At 38.4% G+C, this 25,038-nt stretch overlaps 1 protein-coding gene across 2 annotated transcripts in view; it reads right to left on the bottom strand.

Annotated features, from left to right (window-relative positions):
* The window catches only part of nlrc5 (NLR family, CARD domain containing 5), a 49,384-nt gene that overhangs the window by 23,541 nt on the left and 805 nt on the right, over positions 1 to 25,038 (bottom strand). The window contains exons 2-20 of one of the 2 annotated variants that reach the window (XM_061722268.1): positions 24,331 to 24,677; positions 23,215 to 23,262; positions 20,887 to 20,976; positions 20,218 to 20,403; positions 19,057 to 19,211; positions 16,320 to 16,451; positions 15,782 to 16,097; positions 14,356 to 14,800; positions 14,072 to 14,234; positions 13,248 to 13,378; positions 11,225 to 11,456; positions 10,906 to 11,147; positions 6,892 to 6,975; positions 6,696 to 6,779; positions 6,438 to 6,521; positions 6,223 to 6,312; positions 5,811 to 5,858; positions 5,697 to 5,726; positions 5,142 to 5,225 (exon numbers count right to left, since the gene is read on the bottom strand). In XM_061722268.1, the coding sequence (XP_061578252.1) occupies positions 5,142 to 5,225; positions 5,697 to 5,726; positions 5,811 to 5,858; positions 6,223 to 6,312; positions 6,438 to 6,521; positions 6,696 to 6,779; positions 6,892 to 6,975; positions 10,906 to 11,147; positions 11,225 to 11,456; positions 13,248 to 13,378; positions 14,072 to 14,234; positions 14,356 to 14,800; positions 15,782 to 16,097; positions 16,320 to 16,451; positions 19,057 to 19,211; positions 20,218 to 20,403; positions 20,887 to 20,976; positions 23,215 to 23,262; positions 24,331 to 24,661 (2,975 nt within the window). In that variant the 5' untranslated portion in view covers positions 24,662 to 24,677. The remainder of the gene's footprint in view (positions 1 to 5,141; positions 5,226 to 5,696; positions 5,727 to 5,810; positions 5,859 to 6,222; positions 6,313 to 6,437; positions 6,522 to 6,695; positions 6,780 to 6,891; positions 6,976 to 10,905; positions 11,148 to 11,224; positions 11,457 to 13,247; positions 13,379 to 14,071; positions 14,235 to 14,355; positions 14,801 to 15,781; positions 16,098 to 16,319; positions 16,452 to 19,056; positions 19,212 to 20,217; positions 20,404 to 20,886; positions 20,977 to 23,214; positions 23,263 to 24,330; positions 24,678 to 25,038) is intronic. The other variant, XM_061722269.1, reaches the window with a different exon arrangement.

Raw genomic sequence — 25,038 nt, 5'->3', positions numbered from 1 at the left:
GGGGACTTCAATCCTTGAGCGATGTCTACCTATCAAAGAGTGGACCTCCATATACTGCAGAGGAACTGTCTGTACTCATTCTGTCACCTAATGACTGTTTGTTTACTACAAAGACTTTATTTGATTCTTTCAAAAATGGATAATTTCAATTTAATGTTATCAACATTTAAACATTTCTCTGTGATACAAATATTACCAAAATAATCACGGCCACTTTAATTGAGAATAAATAAGGTTTTACCTGCAAATCAGAAGTAACCTGGTTGAATGCACCAATATCAGGGACTGCAGTATTAGCAACACAACTGACTTCATGTAGGCTTTAATTGTATAAAGTATATTCTTTAAGTTATATTTTAAAGATTGATTACACCTGTGCACTCATTTTAATTTTATCTAGGGGAATTCACATTCTTCTGTATTATTGTTGTTATTTTGTATTTGCTGTTAATAATTTAATTGGAGTCAAGAGGCATTTCCCAATCTTAGACAGGTTTTTAATCATGTGTCAACAACACTTTGTTGTGTCTTTTTGGACGTCTTCAGGACATTTATTTTAAAGTCATTCATGAATATAGCGAGGTCAGATAAACATATACTTGTATATGTTACTACATATACATATACTAACATATACTTCTTTTTTCAATAAGTATAATTTGCTGTTTTTAACACTCCCCCATAGTGTGAATGGCTGGAGAGCCAAACTGTAGGGGGCTATTAAACAGGCTACTTAGTGAGGAAACCAGTGTACATGATTTATTATGGTATTGTAAAAAAAATATAAAATGCTCAGCTTTAGTGGATGTCTTCAGTTTTAAGTATTTTAGAATCTACAAGGGGAAGAAAAATAGAAAAACAACCAGGATAAAATTGTAAATAAAATGGTCAGCAGTACGATTCTTTCTTTTCAGTTTCAATAAATCAATAAGGACTGATGTGACATCACACTTTGACTAGACCTTAAAAAAAACTAAAATTATTCAGTCCCAAAATATTCTGACCAGTTCTCACAAGCACTGTTAATGCAGGAAATTACTTGCTGTTTGAGCCGGTGTTTAAGCTGCCATGTGCATTAATCTCCGCTCGCACAGACAACCAGCTGCGTTAAGAAACGGACCCCGCTCGCGCTCCACGTGAGGAGAGCGGCTCGTACTGTACTGTAATACAAAATTATTCCACCTATTACAGACGCCGTTAAAGTAAATGATCGTCAGTCTTTTTGTGTTATGACGTTTATGCTTTTCACTCTGTAAGTGATCCTTGCTCGTATCCTTCCGTGTCCAGTCAACCGTGTGCTGGGAAAACTTGCAGATCATTGAATCCCCAGACACGTTACACACGGACACGGATACACTCAGACACACTCAGACACACGCCCACCCGCGCACAATCAGTGTTCAGTGCTTTGGATACTTCAGCTTAAATTTCAAAATGTTATATTAGTTCAATGAAGTTCATATTATTTATATTTATTATAGCTTGTTTGGTTTTTCTGTTATCGGATACAGTTTGTCATGACATAAGTGTGCCTGATGCTTCATGGCAATATGTGTGTGTGGTGACAGAATAAATTAGATAGGCTAAAAGGATATTGGAAAAGAAGGGATATTGAAAAGCCTATCTGAGTTATTTATTTCTTAGTTATTTCACAATAATTATTTGTGAAATTATTATTTATTGTATTTAATTATTACAAAGCAGTGCACTGTCCTGGATTATATAAAACATGTTATTAATGTTCATGCACTTTAATTTGTCCAGCTGTACAGTGTTTACATTTACAAGCCTAGGAAACAGTGAGTAAATATACAAATGCACTTTCTTGTATAAAGTTTTGGCATTGAATAAATGCATAACTACAGACGTTTTCCTTTTTATAGGTATTTTTTCTTTTTCAGTCCCATATATCGTGATATATCGCTCTTACCGATATATCGATATATCGAATATCAAAAATATCGTGATATTATCGATATCCGTGGCCACATATCGCCAAAGTATCGAATCAGGACTTAAGGATGAATTATGGTTCTGCGTCAAAACGACGCCGTGCCTACGGCGTGTGGTTTTTGTACACGCAGAGGACACGCCGTCACATGCGCCGTCAGTGACGTGCACCTCCCGAAAATTGTAACTACGCGTCGAGGAGACGCCGACCACACGCAGACCGAGAGGGCTGTGATTGGTTCGTTTGAAAGCGAAGCATTTCCGGTTTCCGGTTTGAATCAGTAGTGAACTTCCAGGGCTTTTTTCTTCGTTTATATGTGATTTTTTTTGTTTTTGTTTTTTGCACAATAGTTGTCCTTATTTCTTTGATTTACTGTGACCGGAAAAAGTAGGATAAACCATTCAGAAAAAGATCGCTAACTAGTGGCCGCGGGGGGTACTGCACCGCGACCAAATGGAGAGACGGAGAACTCTGAACGATTCGTGACGGCGTCACGGGTGCGCCGTGTGCTCTGCGTGTGTGTGACGCAGAAGCATACCCGCACCTTTACCCGTATCGTCCCACCCCTAATATATATATATATATGTATATATATATATACATCTTACATATAACAAGACGAGTTTCAATAACTGTTCTATACTGTTCTATACAGTGATATAATACTCAATTATATGTCTATATAAATATAATCAAAATCAAAGCAAGTCAAGGCAAACAAAAGAAAAACAAAAAAAAACGCCCAGCATTAAGTTGTGCTACTATGTATGTATGTAATAGAAGTAATCATAATGCATAGTATTACATTATCATTACTTTACTATAATACTACAATATAATAGAGAAAATTAGACAGCAATGGTATAACAATATACTTGAATAACTATACAAGAGTAAATATACTATTCATACACTGGTTCATATATTTATTTCCAATTATATACATAAAAATTACTATAAATCTATATATCGACATATCTATATATAACTATAAATCAGTATATATTAATAGAGATATAGATACGCTACATTAAACATTAAACAACAAATTAACATTTATAAAGAAGGATCCATCGGGATATTTAATGACTTCATAAAGCTTTAATAAACATAGGGGCTCATCACATCATGGAAAATGTATTACCAACCACTAAGCCAAAAGGTTAAAGTGTATATATATATATATATATATATATATATATATATATCTATATATATATATATATATATATATATATATATATATATATATATATATATATATATATATATATATATATATATATATATATATGCCAAAGAACATAACCTCCTATCTGCAAAATTGTCCGACTGGTGTTTTTCACTTTAGATGACATCACAAGGTGGGCTGCACCTAATCAGCCTGTTTGTACGTTATTTCCACCCATATAGGTATCCTTAAAACAAAATAGCACAACACAGTTTTTTGTGTTTTCCCAAAAAAGTTACATTTTCAGATAGGAGGTTATGTTCTTCGGCCCTCGATATGTTATGTTATTTTATTTAGAGCTGTCATTTTTCTACCTCATACTGCTACACCTTTCAGTTTTTTGACTGTATATATGTTAATAAGTGCCACATCTGTTTATTTACTGTTTTCTATTTTTAAATCTGGGTACAGTGAGCGAAATAACTAGAGTCAAATTCCTTGTTGGACAATGCTCAAACTTGGCCAATAAAGCTGATTCTGATTCTGATTCTAATAACCCCTCTACAGTCTGAAAGGCTGCCTGCTGCTGTCAGCCATTCACACTATGGGGGAGTGTTAAAAACGACGTGTGTGAATGAATCGTTAAAATCTCTGCTCCAGCCAGCAGGAGCAGTGCTGAGTATAGAGTGTAACAGTGACACACCTTCAGGTCCCCTCTTGGCAAAAATTTAAAAAAATTAACCAGAGGGTAATAGACAAGATTTTGGCATGATTTAAAGCATGAACCTGAGGGGACCTGAAAAATGTCCCCTGTTGGCTTTGAGGTCCACTGTTGGTGAGTGTGTAATGACACCAAGGTCCACTGTTGAATAGGTACGCAAGTGTACACACACACACACACACACACACACACACACACACACACACACACACACACACACACACACACACACACACACACACACACACACACACACAGTTTGTGTCCCCTCTTGTTATTACCTCCTGAGCTAGAGTGGAGGTAAGAAACTAAATATTCATAATGAATATTCTATTTATTGTATGTACATACAATAGAGCGAAATATGTGTAAAAATGGCCTGCCTTTAAAGCACTAATGCTTTCTTGTGACCTTTGTCATTCCTAGAGGTTTTTTTTATTGATTGATTTTATTTTGTTTTGTACATGTAAAAGACAATTAAAAAAGAAGATAAGAAAACAAAACAAAACAAACAAAAAAACCAAAGAATTTCATCCTTTAACACTTAATATCTTAATTTACATGTGCAAAAAGGAGTAGGAAGAAGTCTAAACTTATTTAATCCTACCCCAATTCACTAATCATTCATTAACAAGTATTTATAATAACTTACAATATATACTATACTTACTATATATATATGTATACTATAATTATACTCAAACACTGTACTCACACACTTACCTATACATACATACACATAGTTGAGTGTTTCTATATATTTGTACACACATGCCCATATAAATATTTATATAAATATACTTATTTAAACCATATTATCTCTATATTAACTCCATCTGCTCTATATCTATATATATCTACATACACACATAAACACATACATATTCACACACATACACACATATATACATATACATACACATACATCCATACATACATACATATATATACACACATACACACATGCATACATACACACATACATAGCTGCTAATTTCTGTACATAAATATAAACAAATCCACCCATTCACCCAATAGTGTTATCTGCAGGCCCCTAAAAGCCGCTAAACCCCTTCCTCTTACCTTGTGAAAATTATGTTGTTTTATATATTGTATATTGTATTTGTTTTTAAACTGGTTAAAGTTTGGACATTGTTTTAATTCTGAATCCATTCTGTTCCATAGTTTAACTCCACTGACTGATATAGAAAATCCTTTCATTGTTGTCCGTGTTCTGCAAGTCCTAAAATTTAGAGTAGAGTAGTTTCCTTTGAAGAAGTGTATCTAGAGGCACTTACTCCAGTACAGACAGTGCCGGGCAGCCCGCCAGAGTCCTGACCAGGTTTTTCATCTCAAACTTGCTCCACTTCTGATTCACCAAGCTGGAGAAGAACAAGATAAAAAAAAAATATTCACGATATACAACAAATGCAGGTTGTGGTACTATGCAGTACATTATTAATAAATCATTAAATAAATAATTAATTAAAGTTTTGTAACTGATATCATAGTAAAGCCGAACCCATCCATCCATCCATCCATCCATCCATCCATCCATCCATCCATCCATCCATCCATCCATCCATCCATCCATCCATCCATCCATCCATCCATCCATCCATCCATCCATCCATCCATCCATCCATCCATCCATCCATCCGCAACGCTTAGGTCACAAGCTTAAAGACGTTTTTTACTCCAGATTACCTGATAAATAAATCATGGTAAAGCCAGACTTTTTTTCACATCCATTTAACATCAAAGAAGGAGCAAAGTTCTTCCAGGAAACAGGAAACAAAACACTTTGTTGAGCAGTCAAAAAATGATAAGAGGCTTATTAAATGTTGTCTTACCTGACCATTGGCTCAGAATCGGATTTATCGCTGCGGGGGGGGGGGGGGGGGCACAGTCAGAATTTCACTGCAACCATTTTATTGTTTTATTTTTATGCAACCATAAAAACTCACCTGTTATCTAATGTTTGAGAAAATGTTACTGACACTTTTTTCATCCCACTGCAATAAAAAGACAGAAAAAGTTAAGTGCATTTCAGAGTTTACCTTCTTCTCTTTATTTAAAATTTTAACCATTTGCCATGAGATCAGGACTATATGTTATGACATATCATTTTTAGAATCTGCACTATGTAAATATACGTATTTCTTATTTTATTTATTTATCTAAACTGTAAATATGACATACTCACTGCTGTGCCAGATTTCCATTGCATTGAAATTATATTTCTGATGAAACTCCGTAATGACAAATAAAGTCTGTCTAAGTCTAAGTCTAGAGTAAGGTAGAATTTTGATGCATGAGGTAACACATTCAATCAGTACATGTCAAATATGTGTATACATGTTTTTGTGTGAGTCGTACTCTGCATGAACATGTTGGATGTTCAGACATGAAGACATTTTCTCAATGAGATAGTCCATTGCTTTAAGAGAGGTGTTGTTTTGTCCCATCCTACACAAACACACACACACACACACAAATGCATGATAACACATCCTCTAATCAATGATAACTTGTTTAGTAACTCTATTGTATTATTTAAAAAAAAAACTGCAGTCTGAGTAGTATGGACTTACGTTACAGACACCAGGTTTTGCAGTTTGGTAACAATCTCAGCTATGTGCCTGATTCCTTCATCTTGGAGATTGTTGTCAATAAGACTGCAACATAAAAAAGAAAATATCACAGCTTATTTCAGGATTCAGATTTTGGCATCCATCTTTCTGCATAATGTATTGAACAAGCAGAGGAGCACCATATTAGCTGTAAAAATATGTTTAAATCTCTCGACAAATAATAAAGAAAAATATTGCTGGAAAATTATGGAAATCTACTTGATCTCAGCGATTTCTGGACAGTTCTGCAGACCGGAAGCCAAACTCGCTGCTCCTGTAGCAGACAGACTAGCACCACAAAACCTTATAAAGAAAAAGATGTACATATTTAATCTCTGTGGTGAAGCTATTAATTGTAACTTAGGTCTTGTAAAGTCCTTGCAGAACAAAGCAAAAAAATAAATCTTACACCTACTCTAGTTTTCTTAGTGTTGTGAATTCAGGTAGTATAGAAGACAACTTCTCTGCAAAGTTGTCACCATACCTCCGTCCACGAAAACTGAAAACATACAAATAGTAGATACATATTTAGTAATTATGTATGATTCGCATTGTTCTTCCTGAATCCCAGGTTCAACAATCGGCCGTATTCTCCTCTCCAGGACCCTAGCGTAGACTTTCCCCGGGAGGCTGAACAAAATGTTATACTTTAATGAACAAAACAAAAAAAAAAAGTCTATCTGTAGCAGGGTTTCTAAAAACAGAAATTTAAAATAGTGAAAAGCAAGGCAGCAACAGCAACTTGGCACAAAACCAACAAACAGCAACTAATAATAGCAATCATTAGTTGCTAAGGAGGCTAAAGGAGGAGTTGACAAATAGATGAGTAGTAATTAGTAATTCAACCCAGAATATACAAAAAACATACTTTAGAAAATAAAATAGAAGATGAAGCTTAAAATGTTGCACAAGGAAACTTTTACGATTATAATAATACATCCTGATAATAAAATGTAGCCAATTTACTGATGCTGCTGTATTTATATCATAACACTGATGAAATGCATATGCATTGTTTTAGATTCTCCTTTTAAAAAAACTCAAGTCTTCTTGAAAGATTGAAAATATTAATCTCTTGTCATGAGATGCAATAACATTTCCATATAATGTACTGTACCATTGGACACTACTGACATTAGTACCAGCAGCACAGAACCCAGAGGAAAGGCTGAGAAGTTGTGCTGTTGGCCTCAGATAAACTGTTCTCATTATCTACTGTATGATTCCCTACATGTGGAGACTTGCCCATCCAAGTATATCCCATTTGCATATTTCTTGTGTGGTTTAATGCCATTTGTTCAAGCTTCTGAATTGGCCTTTTATACCTAAATTGTGGGATTACAAAAAGCCGGATTAATGAGAATTTACTCTGATGCCCCAAAGACAAGAGACTCAGGTAAAAGTCTTGCTTTAGCAGTTACTGATTCCCTAAAAACTCACTTGTTTTCCTAAAATTGTGCATTTCAAAGTTTCAATGTAAGGTAAAAATGTACAATTTAGTGTTTGCTTCAACTGGTACAAAACCTTTCAAAATGAAGTTATTTTAGAAGCCAAAAGATCCACTCTACTGGTGGCTCTCTTCTGAGGAGCTGTTGGGTTGGCTGTCAGGAATACTCTGCACTACATCTCCAGGTAAGGCACTAACTACTCATAAGTACCTCATACAACCACCACTTTTTTTTTTATTTCAGTGGGACCATTGATCCTAAATGGGTCAATGAGTATACGTGAGTAAAATTGAAGAATGTCAGAATCCACGTCAGCATTTGCTTAACTAGGAAAGACCTTGATTACATCTCTATAAGACAAAATGAATTTAACTGATGGATACATTCTTACATTCTTATCAGTCAATCAAGATGCTTTTCTGCTCACAAGAGTTTCCTGTGTCCTTTCTGTCAGTTTGAACCTGTGAGGCCTTTATATGCTGACCTTTCTATCAATAAGTTATTTTTACCCACAGACCTACTGCTCGCTCTGGTTTTTTTCTTAGTGTACACAGGATACACAGGACACTAATCTCTGTAAGATCCAAAATGAAAGTTCAGTGGGAACCCATTGCTCCACATTGGCCTGCTGACACATGCATAAGGTGCAGAATCAGCTACGTTTGTTTTCACAGTCAGTTTGTTTTGATGTAATTGCTGGTCAGTTCATGTCATAGCCAGTTTTCGAGTCTCTTTGGCTAACTGTGTTTAAAAAGTCAAATCCAAATTCATGTTATTGACACAAGGCAATGTCGTGAGACGGGCTTTTGCCTCAAGGGACTCTGCAGACATCTCCTTATGCCAAGAAGACCTTTTAAATCTGCCAGTTGGTCAGTCAGGGAAATTTACTCGGCACCTGTTGAATGTGTCATTTGAGCCAGTCATGTGAGGAATGTCAAAGGCAAAGCAGCAGCTCTTTCCCGGAGGCAAACTCACTATCACTCTGTAGCTACCTTCCTTTTAAATGTCTAATGGCTGAACAGAGGTTTTTACATTCTTGACAACTTAACACTTAACACCGTTCCCTTGTTCTACTTTGACCGCCCTAAAAGTCTCCCTCCCCTGGTTACAGCGTTGTTCAAGTTCAAGCAGGGATTAAAGCAAAAAAAATATTTTTGACTGAACAATTTTCATGCCAGTTCATATTCCCCCAGTTCCATCTCTGTGCTGCACCACACTTTAAGAATGGCCCCTTTTCTGCCGTGCTTCAAGTAAAAAAGTTAAATGCTGTATTAGCCCTTCTGTTTTCTAATACAGCATTTAAGGTGTAATAAGACTTTAACCAACACTATTTAAATACTCGAGACCAATAGCATTTTATAGGAGGAAGGTGTTTTTGAGCAGTTTTATTATTGTTAGTTTGCTTTTAATTTATCGTCCACATCAATTGGTGCAGTCCTCTCATTAAAGCCTTTGGCCTGTTCTCCTAGATCTGAGTCAACCTGGTAAACTGCACTTCTTCATCCAGTTGACCAGCTGCTCTGATGTCACTGCACTTGGCAAGGCTTTGGCCAAGGTGATGAAAACATCATGGACTGTTTCATCAATGATGGTGTTAGTGGAGACAAAGAGATGATGATGTTATTGTTGAGAGGAAGGTTTTTCTAAATCACATCAACACCCCCCGTGGGCCTTCGAGATGCTTTGTTTTAATTAAACAGTGGGATTCCCCTGGTCCGCAAATAAAAAACAAATCTAAAAAAAATTGAATATTTTATGAAATCAATAAACAATTCAACCATCAAAATGATAACAAATAGAGGTTTAACATGTGTTGCTTTGTATGTATTGAGACTATGTAATATATTAGTTTCACCTTTTAAATTTACACCATATTCTAATTTTCCGACCTTCACCTGCAGCTATAGCAGGCTCCAGCTGTAACATAGGAGCAGAGGCTATGGTTGTCTGTCTGTACAGTCGTGCAAGTTCAATGCTATTAAAGCACTTTAAACTTTAAATCAAAGCATTTAGTTTTTTCATATAAAATAAATACATTTCTATGCAGTTTATAAGTTTTGGGGATGTTCCCTTTTTTGGCACCTGCGCTGCTGAAATCAGGTGTTTCTTATTTTTATGTCTGAAAGGTTGCAGCCCTAAAGGGGACCCGCCGGGGGCCCGCGCGAACGGGTCCCCGACAGGCGCCGCAGCTGGGGAGATCCGCGAGAATGGCCCGGCGCGCGTCCAGAGTCGCCGCCGCCATCCGCCGTACCCGATCCCCCCCACCGGTCTGCCTTCCGCGCGGCGCCGGACACCGCCCCGCAAGAAGACCCCCGCCCGTATAGTATAGTATAGTATAGTATAGTATAGTATAGTATAGTATAGTATAGTATAGTATAGTAGTGGTGACTGCAAGGCTAGCGGTGGTTCCATCTGCTGCCATTCAAAGAGGTTTTGTTGATCATAAAGATTTTCCTCTTCCACAAAAGACGCAATTTCTTCCAAGTCCGTGTGGTTCCTTCTTCGAAATAGACGCAGTCGTTTTACGCAATCGTTTAAAGTCCTTATACTGATAATAATTTGATGCTGATGTGCCAAAAGATATTTGTAGTATTTCCTTATTTGTGAAACCAATACCAAAATATAACTTCACAAGATGCTTAATATTCCTCATTTTAACACAGGGAGAAGAAGCTCTTCCTGTTAGAGTTCTCATTAATTACGACTTTATTCTCGTAATATTATGAATTTATTCTCATAATATTACAACTTTATTCTCATAATATTACAACTTTATTCTCGTAATATTGAGACTTTATTCTCGCAACATTATGACTTTATTTTCGTAATTTTTGACTTTATTCTCATAATATTATGACTTTATTCTCGTAATTTCCAATTTCTTTTCTGTCTTAGTTTGGCCCTAATACTCCATCGTATTCCAAAATATGCAACTGCACAAATATTACTGTCAATGTGCAAGTAGTTTTTTGTCCACCTACCTGAGGTGATGAATGTACTGACATCTGGGCAGGGCATCTAAGCACTCCAACTCCATTGAGCATGCGCCAAAGTCCAAACCAATGCTGTTATTACCTCTCGAGTTAATTACAAAGGCCAGAGCATCTATGTCATTTGGTAGAAGCCAGATGTTGCGCAGTTCCAGGGTGGGTCTCACACTGACAAACAGCTTTGCCAGTTTGTGATCCTGGCTTTCCTGGATGCAGTGGCAAAGTTGCAACAGCTGTGAAAACGTGAGAAGGGCATGTCAGGAACATAGAAACCAAAAACCATAGTTTGCCAGGTTGTTCTGCATTCTACCTTTGGCCCAGTCAGACTGGTGCTGTGGCATAGTCCTTCAAGTAGATTCAGAACAAGGGCTTGGCGTTTCTGAACCCAACTTTGGACTCCTTTCAAACCAGAAATTCTGGCTACTTGAACAAGGGCTGAGGTGCACTGTGGAGAGGCCAGGCCACAGACGTATAGATACAGGGAGTCGGTAAACACCGACTTCTGGTCTGATTTAGTTGTCCAGCGAGTTTTCAGACTAAATCTGAAAGAACAATAAGGAAGAGGAAGAAGCACAGTCAATGGTTTTTATTTGCTATAATTAAGAGACACACCTTTCTTCCATTGCTGAGGAGAGAGGGGAATTTCTAGTCTCTTCTGTCAGACAAAAACAATAGTCATATAATCTACGTACTTTCCTGCTTCAGATAGTAGCATCATGTGATTAATGTTATCATTTAACATAACAGGAATATTCAGATGAAATGTAAGCTTGCAAAAAAGTATAAATTAAACATAACAACTTAGTATAATTGAATGCAAGTTCGGAATAAACAGAGGATATAAAAAAGGAGCTTTTTCAAATTTCAAAACAATTATTTCACATGGCTGTTGGAAGTTGCACAAAGCCCATCAGGGAGCAGCCAGTTTTAATTGCCACTGACCGTATGGTTGACCCCTGCAGTCCGGACGAAGAATTACAGTTTCCAATATTAGCATCAGGTATCAGTCTCAGTATTGAAACGATATATGGACGAGTCATCAGAAAAGTTGTTGATTAATGATGGATACTGTATATAGAAACTTTATTTCTGTGCAGGTTTAGCTTGAGCTGTATCATCATTAAATAATGACTACGACAACAATTATTTTCCCTTCTGTAAATTTTATTTTAATTTATTTCTCTTATCTAGTTTAAGCTTGATACAATTTTGGGGGGGCATTTACATGTGCACAGTTATTTACTGCTGCTGCTGCAGAAGAATAGTTTTGTAACAAGTAAATGATTCATTATAATTTAGACATATACCTATTTTTATCATGAGGTGAGACTTGAGCTCGGAAAGGGTGCAATATGGATTTTAGGAGGCAGTGCAACTATGACTGCTGTCCCAGCAAACACTTTTAAACAATGTTTTATTAAAAAAAAAGAAAAAATGGAATGTTAGCTGCAACATTAATAAAATATTATGAGGTAGAATGAAAGTCAGGACTTGACTTGAATAATTATGTATCAGATCTGAATAAAGGCAATCTCGGAATGAGCAAAAGTGGTCACCTCCTGCTATGCCATGTCTCAGTCTAAATGTCACCCGTTCAACGCTTCTCAGAAGCCAGCGCTAGTGTGACTGGCTGCTCTGCTTTGTGCGTACATCAGTGTAATTCTGACCTCCGTTTCCAGAACGAGCTCAAACAGGTTTGTGTGCTCAGTTTACACAGCTCACGTTGCGTCTGCAGCTAGATTACCGCAGATGTACAGTGATGACTTTATAAGGTCAAACCACTTCATGCTCTATTCTACTCTGATTCATTATTAATATGAGACTTCTGAGTACCTATTGGATTATGAGGTGTAAAATTGGTCTATTTTGGCGGCTGTTCACATTCCGTATCAAACTGGCATTTCCCTGACAAACTGACCAGGGCTATATGTTTGGTATTTTGGGACCAAGTACAGAGTGTACACCACGGGTGGGGGGGTGTCTGGGGTGTCTGGGGTGTCGGGGGTGGCTGGGGTCACCTCAAGTTTCATCCAACTAAGGCTGCACATGGAAAGATATTCTGGTGGCTATTTAGGACATGACGAACATTGTGTTTATTAGCTTATCAATTTAGTTTACAAGTACAGTAAAGCCATAACGTATTTGGTACTGTGATAAAATAACACAATCAAACTAATATAAAAGTAGAGGTGGTTCGAATCCTATAACAACCAATTCCAGACAAATAATTGGTATCCAATTGCCGAGATAAAATGAAAATTCAGGGATAAAATGTGGGCAGGCTTTTAACGATACTGTAAGTCTGCAATTGGTTCAGGTCGCTGGTTCCTTACCTCCTCTTAAGCTGTTCATCACTAACGTCAGTGCTTGTCATGGTTCTAAATGCAGCCAGGAACTCCTGCACAGTGAGATGGACGAAGCAGTAGGCGTTGACAAGGGCCCCATCGTGACGTCTGAGCTCCACCTGCACAAGAGCACAAGGCTGGAGCTCGGTATCATTTACGTCCCAAGCAGAACACAGTTCTCCAAAAAGCTCGGCTCCTGGTTCTGAGTGACTATTTGGTTTATTGATAAGAGACAATAAAGGTGAGATAAATAAAATGCGAGGTCTGGTGTTTATTTATAACTTTAAACTGTAGACAAATAAAATAAAATAAAAATTGGAAATAAGATGTTTTTTTTTATGAGGATGTTTACGAGTATGAAAATATTCGTAACAGTTTTAAATTCATATTTTGAGTCAGAATCTCAAAAGAGATGGTGGATTACATTAAGCCATTTAATATATTTGTGCAATTATTGCAACTCCAATAAGTATAAAAGTTGTCAACTTTTCAAATCCATCTCCCTCACTTCCAGACATGTACTTATCATCGGAAACCAGATGGTTTAACATACCCTGCTATATCTCTATCAGGGTGTAACATCTGCTCTTATCTGCTGGCTAATTACACCTATTATTACATCTATTTACTCAAACACACTACTGCTGTTTATTATCATAATATAAATGAGCAGGACTCATAAGAAGAATATAATTCTTGCAAAATAATATCAAATGCACAATATAAAATCATAATGTTGCCCCCCAGTTTTATAGGATTCCCTGCTCATGCATGGATTTGTAGAGAAAATCCTACATGCAGCCATGTCTGACCTGTGAGAAGAGACCTGTCTTGATGGATAACTCTAAAACATGCCGTGGAATGTCTTCTTCCTCAAAGAGGATCTTGCTCTCCTCTAAGCCTCTCCATGCCATGCGACTCAACTCACGCAACTCAGATTGGTAATGACTCAGAATGCTCAGTGCACCCACAGTACTGCACAAACAGACAAACCAAAGATGTATTAGTATGCAAACGTGTATCACTATCAAGTCATCTCATAAACTGTATTATGAGATGCCCTCTGTATTGTTCAAGTACTGTATCTAGTCTTTACCTCGGAGGAGACGCTGGCCTGCAATATTGGCCTCCTTGATTAGGATAACGGCTGAGAAATGCGGCAACAACTGTTAGATAAACCTGGCTAAGCGTTGTGGGAACTTGGCCAAATGTGGGAGATAATTTGGCTCTGTCACTAGTATCAGTAGTTGTCGTGTCTTGGCTGACTTCTCTCATTCCACTCTGTTCGACTTTTTGTGCACGACTCTTTCCTCTGCTGTCCTCTTCCTCTTCTCCTTCTTTTTCTTTTGTTTCTTGGGTGCTTTTCTTTGTCTTGTCTCCTCTTTTGTCCAGCACCCGTGTGCATCCTGCCTCTTGGCCTCGCAGCAGTAAATGCTCCAGACAGATGCAGCAGATGCTGCAGAGGCCGGGAACAGAGGACATGGCGAGGAGGTGTCGACTGGAGAGGAGGAGATCAGCAGCTTTTGCTCCAACAATTCCGTCTGCTCAGATTTTCATAGAAACATAGACTCAGGTAAATTTGCACAGGTCAAATCCTTTTCCAACACTGTTTCTAAAGCAATAATCTAGAACAAGGGTCTTCAACCTTTTTTAGCCCAGGGACCCTTGGATGAGAGAAAACAGAGCAGGGACCCTCGCTTGTAATTCTTATTTTTTCCCTTTTTTTTAATGTGTCAAGTTTTAAGCCTGGCTTAAAATAACTTCTGAATGTGTTTTATTCTGCTTATATCACCTCATTAATCAATTCCTGACTGGGTTATTAGCTACATGTGTTTATGGTTGATGAAACTTTGGCCTCATCCGACATGAAAGGAGTAACGTTAGGCCGAGCTGTAACGCTACAATCTCCAGCTTTAGACTTCGTTATTGTCACTAATTTATCCATCAGGTCTAACTAGCGTTAAATAGGAAATAGCCAAGTCAAATTCGCAACAAGTTTTCAACAAACAGCTAGCTAGCTCGTATTTCCGCTCTAAAGTTAACATTAGTCACATGACTCACGTCAGGGGAATCATTTATGTAGAGTTGTAGACTAAATAGTTATTGTCAAAAGTAGATTATTATCGCCTGTTAAAGGAGTTTCTCAATCATATATATATATATATATATATATATATATATATATATATATATATATATATATATATATATATATATATATATATATATATATATCTTTTTTTTTTAACTCAAATTATTTTGGTTAAAATTGCCTTTATTTATTTTTAAGTTGGAAGACCTCCTGCAGTACCTCCGCGGCCCCCTAGGGGTCGCGGACGCCTGGTTGAAGACCCCTGATCTAGAATACTTAACAATACGATATGGAATATGTAAACTGAAATATACTGAAATATACTGACCTGCCCTCATGGTTTTCTGTGTTAAATGTCAACTGACTGATTTTATAACTGAGTAGGTTGAAAGATTCAACAGTGTGAATATAGAATAAATCATAATTTTACCTTTCACGCCAAAGAAGTTGTCCACATATTCCTTCATTTCATTGTGGTCCCATTCCAGCAGCTGCCCGACTTTGTCCGACAAGCCGTCTAAGTCTACGGCATCACGTACGCGGCAGGTGACCAGTACAGTGCTTCCTGGCAGAAGTTGACCATTCAACAACCCTGAGATGAGGTCAGCAACTGGAACAGGTGTTCTCACATCCAGCGGTTCGCTCCCCGCAGCTTGCCCACTGATTTTCCTGTGAAACTCGTCGTAGCCATCCAGTACCCAACAGCTTTGCTCTGGATTAGAAAGGAGGTAGTCTAAAATTGCCTGCTGCTCAAACAGAAAAGATATACAAAGCAAGAAAAGATAACAGTTAATTGCAATGTATTTTAAGATATGTTCTGGTGATTATTTGTAGGTTACAATAATTTAAATGCATTTCAGTGTAAGAAGGTGGTACCCATTTGTGATCTTCTGATTAAAGTTCCAGTCTCATAAGAGTAGAAGTGTTTTGTAAACCATTACTATTTGACTATTTGACAACTGGCATACCTTTGCATGGTTGCCCCCGTTTGGGGGGAGGTAGTGCTGGAACAGCAGCTGGGACAGGGAGAGAGGGCAGGACAGCAGGTTGAGCTGCCGAAACTCCAGCAGAACAAATAGGTAGGATGAAGGGATAGGGCCCTGGATGACAATAGCGGGATGAAGGTGGGAATAAAAAGCAAAATCAAGTGATTACAAAAATTGAAAAAAAAAAAAAAGGGGGGGGTTCCAAATATGTGGAAAGAAAATAGTTAAGACTCTCTCCTATGTGTTCAGGGGCCACAGTACAGAACTTGGTAAGAAACCTGGTTCAGAAGCAAATTAAAAACTTTAAAGACTCTTTACTTCCCCCCCGCTGCCTCTGCGGCGGGGCACCCCTCTGGTCTTGGAGGGCCACTTTCGTGGGGGGCGGGTGCGCCTGCCCGCGTCGGCGGCCGGGGCGGCTCTGTCTCTCCGGGCAGGCTGGCCCCCTGCCGGGTGGGGGTCGTTGGCCTGAAGGGTGAGGGCCTCCTGGCCGCGTGTCCGGCCCGGACCGGGTGGCCGGGGATTGCCTGGGTCGCGGTCCGCCGCTGCGGGATCCCTGGCTGCTTCTTCCCGCGCCGTGGGGGCCCCGCCCGCGGGCCCCCTCGGCCGCCGCCAGGGGGGGGGGGTCCTCGCAGGCGGTGGGTTGCCTCCCTCCTACTTCTCCCCTCTGTGGGGTTGCCGGTGGCCTGGGTTCCGGGCTCTTCCGTGTCGGCCTCTGGTCTCGCGGGTGGCGGGGTTGCTCCCCCCCCTCCCCCACTATAGATACACTTCAGGTGGAACTTTGTTTGGTTTATTACACACACACACACACACACACACACACACACACACACACACACACACACACACACACACACACACAGTCACTTAGTCACATGCATATACACACACACACACACACACACACACACACACACACACACACACACACACACACACACACACACACATGATCATATACATACACACACACACACATAGACATACACACTGGGTAGCGGTAGCGATAGCTTAGCTCAGACTGCGATCAGATCTCAAGATTTAGGTCGATCGCTGTTATTGTTTTGGTTGGCTCCGTGCCGGTTTTGTGCTTTGTTTGTGGTTTTTTGTTGCAGATTTCCAGTGCTTGACGTGTGTTTCCGTGTGTTCCTGCTTCCTGGATTGGCAGTGGATGTCGTCACCCCCCCCCCCCAAAAATAATAAATAAATAAAAAAATAAAAAATCACTGGGTATGTGTATCTTTATGTATGTGTACGCATACGTATGCGTATATATATGTATATATATTATGTATATATATTAAATATAGTAATAATGCACATATATATACTTTTGGTTTCTACTGTCATGGTATCAATCATTAATATGTGTGCAGACAAGGGAGAAAAAAATAAATAAATAAAAAAAAGACTCTTTACTTAAACACCAATAACTACAGTAATCCCCGTCACTTCCACTCTTCTCTTGTTTACCCTCCATTCACTGAAAAGAAATTCATATACATTTTAATTTGACAAATTACTTTTTTTTTTTTTAATGAATGAAGACAGTCTACAAAGATTGGAAGTGATTTGGAACTGAGATCTTTGTCTTCATCATGGGAAGATTAAAAAACAACATCTTGCATCGGACAAGCGTCCAAACCACAGTGGTACATCATCTGGCACATGTTGTAATGTTTAGAAACTATTAGGTACTTTCCTTTGATACTTATAACACTGTGTCACAATCTAGTTTTTTCAATCTTACTCCAAAAAAGTCTGCAATCTTTCAAGCCCAGAGATAATGATGCACAAAGTTCCCTGCTTGCATGTATCGCTGACATCAAGCAGTGGTCGGCCCAGAACTTCCTGCACTTAAACCAGGACAAGACAGAGTGCATTGTGTGTGGGGAAACTGTGACGACTAGCTTTGGCGCCTTGTCCTCTTCTTTCAGTCCTTATGTCAGAAATCGATTTTTGATAGTTTTTTCAAATTTGACAGACATGATAATGTCGTTAGGAGTTTTTATCAGTTACACCTCCTAGCCAAAGTGAAATCTTCTTTAAATCGTCACGACCTGGAGTAAGCTGTTCACGCTCTAATTAGCTCCAGATTAGACTATTGTAATGCACTGTATGTTGGCATCTCCAAGTCATCTATTAGCCTTCAACTAGTGCAGAAAGCAGCTGCCCGTCTTTTAACTAACACTAAAAGACGTGAGCACATGACTCCGGTCCTCTATTCACTCCATTGGCTTCCTGTCCGTTTTAGAATGGATTTTAAACTTTTAATGTTTGTTTTTAAAGCCCTAAACCGCCTTGCCCCACCCTATTTATCATAGCTTTTAACGGTGCGTGAGCCTGGCAGGGCGTTGAGATCCTCAAACCAACTGGTGTTGGAGGTTCCCAGGTCAATGGTCAAACGCTGGGGGGACCGAGCCTTTTCACCTCTGGCTCTGGAACAAGCTCCCCTGCAACTTATGCACTATCTCTGACCTGGGCCTTTTTAGATCAAGGCTTGAAACCTATTTATTTAATACCCAGTAGTGTGGTGACACTTTTTACTCTTTTTCTTTTATTCTATTTATTTTTTGACTCTGCCTTATGATTGTATGTTGTATTTCTGTATGTTTAATTCTGTAAAGCACTTTGGCTCACTTAGAGGTGGCTGTAAAGGGCTATATATATAAAGTACATTACATTTACATTTAACATAACAATGAAGAAGATGGGAACGTACTAGCCCCTTTGCCCACTGTTGTCCTAAACAGGACATGAGCAGAGTTTTTCCTGATCCAGCCTGGCCCACAAGAACGGTCACTTTTCCTGTACATCCCTGCAGGAAGGTCTCCAAAGTCGATCTGGACTCAAAACAGCCGTAATCCACATCAGGATCTGGGTTTGGACAAAAAGTAGTTCTGATTGTGAACAACAGGCTTGAAATGTTCATTAGGAGAAATGTTTTACTTCCGTATAACTAAATTACACATCTGAAAATTCATGCACTTTTAATAACAGCCTTCCACATTTCTGCATCATATTCATAATTATTATTTCTTTTACTGGAATCTATATTTTCATTATCTGTTTTCGAAACAAGTTTCCCGTGGCACAATAGCAGAGGTGGGTAGTAATGAGTTACATTTACTCCGTTACATTTACTTGAGTAAGTTTTGGGAAATGTTGTACTTTTAGGAGTAGTTTTGAATCACTATACTTTATACTTTTACTTGAGTAGATTTGTGAAGAAGAAACTGTTCCTCTTACTCCGCTACATTAGGCTACGTTGAGCTGTTACTTTTCTTTTATCCCTTTTATCCACGTACGCGTCAATCTCATGACATCACTGGGTGATTCTTTGGGAAAAATGTTTGTTTTTGCATGTTTTGTCACATTTACACAGACTCAAACACACACACAGTTTCTATGAGTTCATGGGCTTGTTCTAGTTCTGCCTGGTTAAAAAAGAAAAGTACAAAGGCTTGAAATGTTGTGCTACTTGTGCTTAATTTATTTTTTTATTCTGTTATTTTTTTTTATTTTATTATTTATTAAAGTACTTGAATTTACTTTAAGATTATTTTAATTTAATTAATTAATTTTTATTAATTTTTTATTGATTTATTGATTTAATTTGCCTGAAGATGATTATTTTGTACTTTTGTCTGTTTGAATGGTTGTGTTAAAAAAATAAATCAGACGTTACTCAACAGTTACTCAGTACTTGAGTAGTTTTTTCACCAAGTACTTTTTTACTTTCACTCAAGTAATTATTTGGTTGACTACTTTTTACTTCTACTTGAGTCATATTATTCTGAAGTAACAGTACTTTTACTTGACTACAATTTTTGGCTCCTCTACCCAGCTCTGCACAATAGCAGGAACAGGTAGCTCTTCTGACCTTGCGTCCTGCTTGCTCTGCTTGCTGACCCCGGGGTCTGATCGGGTCTGTCCCTGCTTCTGCTGGGATTTCTAATGCTGACCCACACTTTCTCCAGCTGCACCTCCTTCACCAGCCCTGCTGTCACTCGTTTCCACCTCCTTTGCAGGGAACTCGTCACTTCGGTGATATACTGCTCCCAGTGATCTGTGAATAGAAGTCATAAAAACACTCATTTGTAAGCTGTAAAAACAACTTATTTTTAATGTGGTCCTGCCCAAAAAAGTATTGATGTTCTCTTTTCGAAAAATATAATTTGTATGTTACTGTCAGCAAAGGTCTGAACTAAATTAGATGAGATACAGAATCCAAAACACACAGCAGTGAATACCATGTCATTTGACTCTTAACTATTCAAGGCAGCTGGTTTAAATTCACACACAAATAAACCTGAGACCTTTACCAGGGTAAGAAATCTAACACCCAGTAATTTAGGCATAGATGAAATGTCTGATATTATTAACTTTCAACACCATCAGTAAAAAAGTGAAATTATCGGTGGCTGTGACTTAGTAGTAAGATGAAGTTTGTGTTTTCATCTTGAATATTTATAATTAAATGTTGATCAATGTAGGCTGGTTACACACATGACTGTAGCTACGTGACTGAACTGTTGTGTGCATGCTCTACCAATCCGCGGGCGTTTTACAAGTTGCTCCTCTGACGGTGGTGTTAATGGCTTCATGTCCGCTGTGTTTGGAGTGCAAATGTCAGAACAACCTTTAAAGAAGAACATACAGTATAAAATTAGCTTTAAAATAAAATGTATTATCATTATTAATGACAACAACAACAACAACAACAATAATAATAATATCACTGACATGAAAACATAAATAAATCAGCAAACCCACAATGGTACGGAGCCCCTAAAGGGACACGGATTTTTTTTTAATATATACAGTATAATGAGTTTTACGCGCGCGCGTGAAACCTTTAGGCGCGCGTAAAACCTTTAAGTTAGCACGTAAAGTTGTTTAAGTGAGCACGTAAAACGTTTATGCACTCACTAAAAAGTTTCACGCGCTCTCGCAAAACTTATAAGTGAGCGCCTAAAAGTTGTTCTACGTGAGCGCGTAAAAACAAGTACATGAGAGTATTGCTGGAACAGGAGACCCTCCAGTTCCTGCTCTGTTTATGAATGGAAATGACATTACAGGATTTAGCTGAGCTATATTTTAACCTGGGACTTCATTGTAAGGTAGTTACCACTTTGCTTGCAAGTAAACAACTTCACTTAAAGGTTTTACGCGCGCGCGTAAAACTCATTATATATTAAAAAACAACCCGTGTCCCTTTAGGGGCTCTGTACAATGGTAATGTGAAAATACAGAAACTGTCAGACACTTTTATCAATATATATACAGATAAGTCAAGAGCAAATGATTCGTTCATTTCCCTTTGTTCAACGTTTATCTTCTAAAATGCCCTTTACCAAAGAGGCTTCATAAAGAATAACACCAAATTTAAATAGACATAACTACTGTATTCATCAATTTAATCTCATTTAATCTTAATCTTTCTCATCTCTGCACATGTAGTAGAGCAGTTTGAACAGTCTGTTTCTGAACCGTGGTAAATAGAAGGACATGACAGGTCTTTATGAAGATGGTGAAGACTATTTTGCAATAAGGCCTAAAACATCAGCAATACAGGGGTTGGATTTTTAATGAATTAACAAAACGAGAGAAGATAAGGCCATAAAATATTTAAAAAGTGACATTCAGGAACTTCGAAATTAGTCTATGAATTCATTTTAATTTCCAGATCTCTGTTTTGTTGTTAATTTGAAACAAGTAACTAATTTGGCTTTAATTGTATTTCATCTTGGATCAAAGCTTTTATATTGTAGCAGCCTTGCTTGTGCTACATATAACACATAATCAAAACACAAAAACTATTTTAAAAAAAATCAAAGAAAGAACATACAAAATATCTGCAAACTATGCAAACCCAACCCTTACCTACTCTTTATAGGTGTAAAAATATAAATGTCTGTGCAAAGATAAAGATGGTACATGGATGTACTTGCATGCTATACTTTGCACATAATATATGACCCTGGTTCCAAAAAAAAGTTAGAGTGCTGTGTAGAATGCAAATAAAAACAGATTGCAATGATTTGCCTATCTCATAAACTCATATTTTCTTTTCCCAATTCAATATATCACATGTTGAAACTGAGATATTTTGCTGCTTCATGGAAAATATTAGCTCACTTTGCAACACATCTCAAAAAGTTGGAACAATGGCGAGAAAGTGGCTCAATTCAAAAACAACTGGAGGAGCATTTAACAGTTAATTAGGTTAACTGGCAACAGGTTAGTAACATGGCAGGGTTTAAAAAGAAACATTTCAGAAAGGCAGAGTCTCTCAGATGTAATGATGAGCAGAGGTTTACCAATCTGTGACAAACTGTGTCAAAAACAATCGTGGCACAATTTTAGGAAAATGTTCCTCAACGTTGAAGATATTGAATCATCTACAGCAGGGGTCACCAACCCTGGTCCTCGAGGGCCGGTGTCCCTGCAGGTTTTAGATGTTTCCCTGCTTCATTGCACCATGATACAAGTGACTGTGTCATCAACAGAACTATCCAGACTTTGATGACAAGCTGATGACGATGATTAATTAGAATCAGGTGTGTTAAGGCAGGGAAACATCTAAAACATGCAGGACACCGGCCCTCGAGGACCAGGGTTGAAGACCCCTGATCTACAGTGAATAATATTAAAAGATTCAGAGACTCGGGCAAATCTCTGTGCACACGGGACATGGCCAAAGGTGAAAACATGGGTGCTTGTGATCTTCAGGGCCTCAGGCTACACTGCATTTAAAACAGTCAAGATTCTTTACTGGAAATCAGTCACTACATGGGCTCAGGAACACTACCAGAGATCACTGTCTCTGTATACAACCCTACAGAGGGACAAACGGTAACAAACAATCCTGAACTACCTGTGTCGCTCCCAACTGTGTCTTCTGAGGCTGGATTCAGTAAGACATCTGCTAAACATACAGAAAGTCATGCTGTTATCAGTGCAGGGAAGCTCATTGACATTTGCCAAACGTGCATTCACTGAAAGACCTGAAAGCTGATGAAAGCACCCTTTGACTCCCTTTCCAAGACACTCAAAACATTGTATATATATATATTTATACCACGGTCTGGGTGAATACACGGTTCTGATTGGCTGGCCTAGAAAACAAGTTCAGTCAAATTGCCTGATAACTTTATTATCATTGCGCTGGATCAACTGCCAGGTGGTAACCACGGCAACGGAGATTCAGAGAAGAAGAGCCGGCTACTGCAGGACGGCGCCATGAGTGATTTTGTCATTTCTTTTAATTCATTTGGTGAATTTAACAATTTTGATGACTGGGATGCAGAAGAAGAGAGAAAAAGAAAATAGCCGAGCGGAGCTGAGCGGACTAGAATATCTCCCGTTACCAAGGAAACTGAGTTATGGCTTGTTAAAAAAACTTTGTAACATACCAGGTTACAACGGCTGCAGACGAGAGATTAAATAGTCCGCTCAACCGCTCAGCTGTGGCTTGTTATAAAACAAATGATTTCAACTGAAAACACATTAAAGCATGAATAACTGATTTAATATTTATGTTTTTTGGTAAGTGACCTTGCTATAAGCGGGATAATTGACTTTGCGGAGGCAAACCATCCTCTGCTTCACGTCGGAAGGTCCCCCCCCCCACACGTCGTCCATATATTTCTGATATTGTACACCTCGTCGGGCATTATCCCTTACATAGCCTATGTGCATGTGCAGTGTGGTGTTTTACTTGTCTGCTAAGCCTTCAGATATGTGTACAGTTGGGTCATGACGGCTTCATTAATCCCCAGGGTAGATAAAGTGACTTGCACGTGTGTACAACGTATCAGTTGTAATTACTGAACAAAATGGCTCTTCACCATGTTAAAAGTCTGGAGTGAATATAAACTCTGAGAACACTGAAGCAAATCGTTGAGCATTGTGAATTTTTTTGCTTTATTTTAGAAAACAACAGACAATACTATAAGGCCTAAAGTCAAAGGAAGGTTACTTTTATACTCACTGCATGCATGCCCAGCCACTGACATGAGCCTCGACTCCAGACGCATGGGAATATTTTCACACACCATACAAACACTCTGAAGAAACCTGCAGCATGCCCCCGCATCTGCGCTTGTTTGGAAGTACTTCAACATGATTTCAATGTCTGTGACGGATGCAGCCGCGGGGCTTGTGGGGGCCTGCTGGTTTTCCTTCAGAAGTTCTCTGGGCACCATTCGGCCAAGCGACATTATGACTGACGGTGACTGTTCTGAAAGGATGTGTAACAGTTCTGAGGATTCCTGGGACAATACATCTTTCGCACTTTCATCAGGGTCAGCCCCCAGATCCATGGCCAGACTCCATCAGCTGATATACAAACACACACAAAAATATAAAGCACATGCATGTCAATGTCATCGCAGGTCCTTCCTCCCCCGCTGCCATCCGACTCTACAGACAAGCTGATCACAGTAGTAACACAACATGTGCAATAACAAGATGTGCAATAATCATATGAGCAATATCTGTGCAATATCCGTCTACCTCACACACATCCTGTGTGAGGTAGACACATTTTTCTTTCTTTTCCTGTACTGCACTACTTTTTTATTTTTCATTCCAATGTATATACTGTTTATATTTTGTAATTATATATTTTTTACTTTTTTTTTTACCCCTCCCCTGCATGTGTTTGTGAAGTGTACTGCTGCTGCACAGAGTGAATTTC

Source organism: Cololabis saira, chromosome 5 (genome assembly GCF_033807715.1).
Source record: "Cololabis saira isolate AMF1-May2022 chromosome 5, fColSai1.1, whole genome shotgun sequence".
Lineage (NCBI taxonomy): Eukaryota > Metazoa > Chordata > Actinopteri > Beloniformes > Belonidae > Cololabis > Cololabis saira.
The sequence above is the reverse complement of the archived record's forward strand: the minus strand, read 5'-3'. Positions and strand labels throughout refer to the sequence as shown.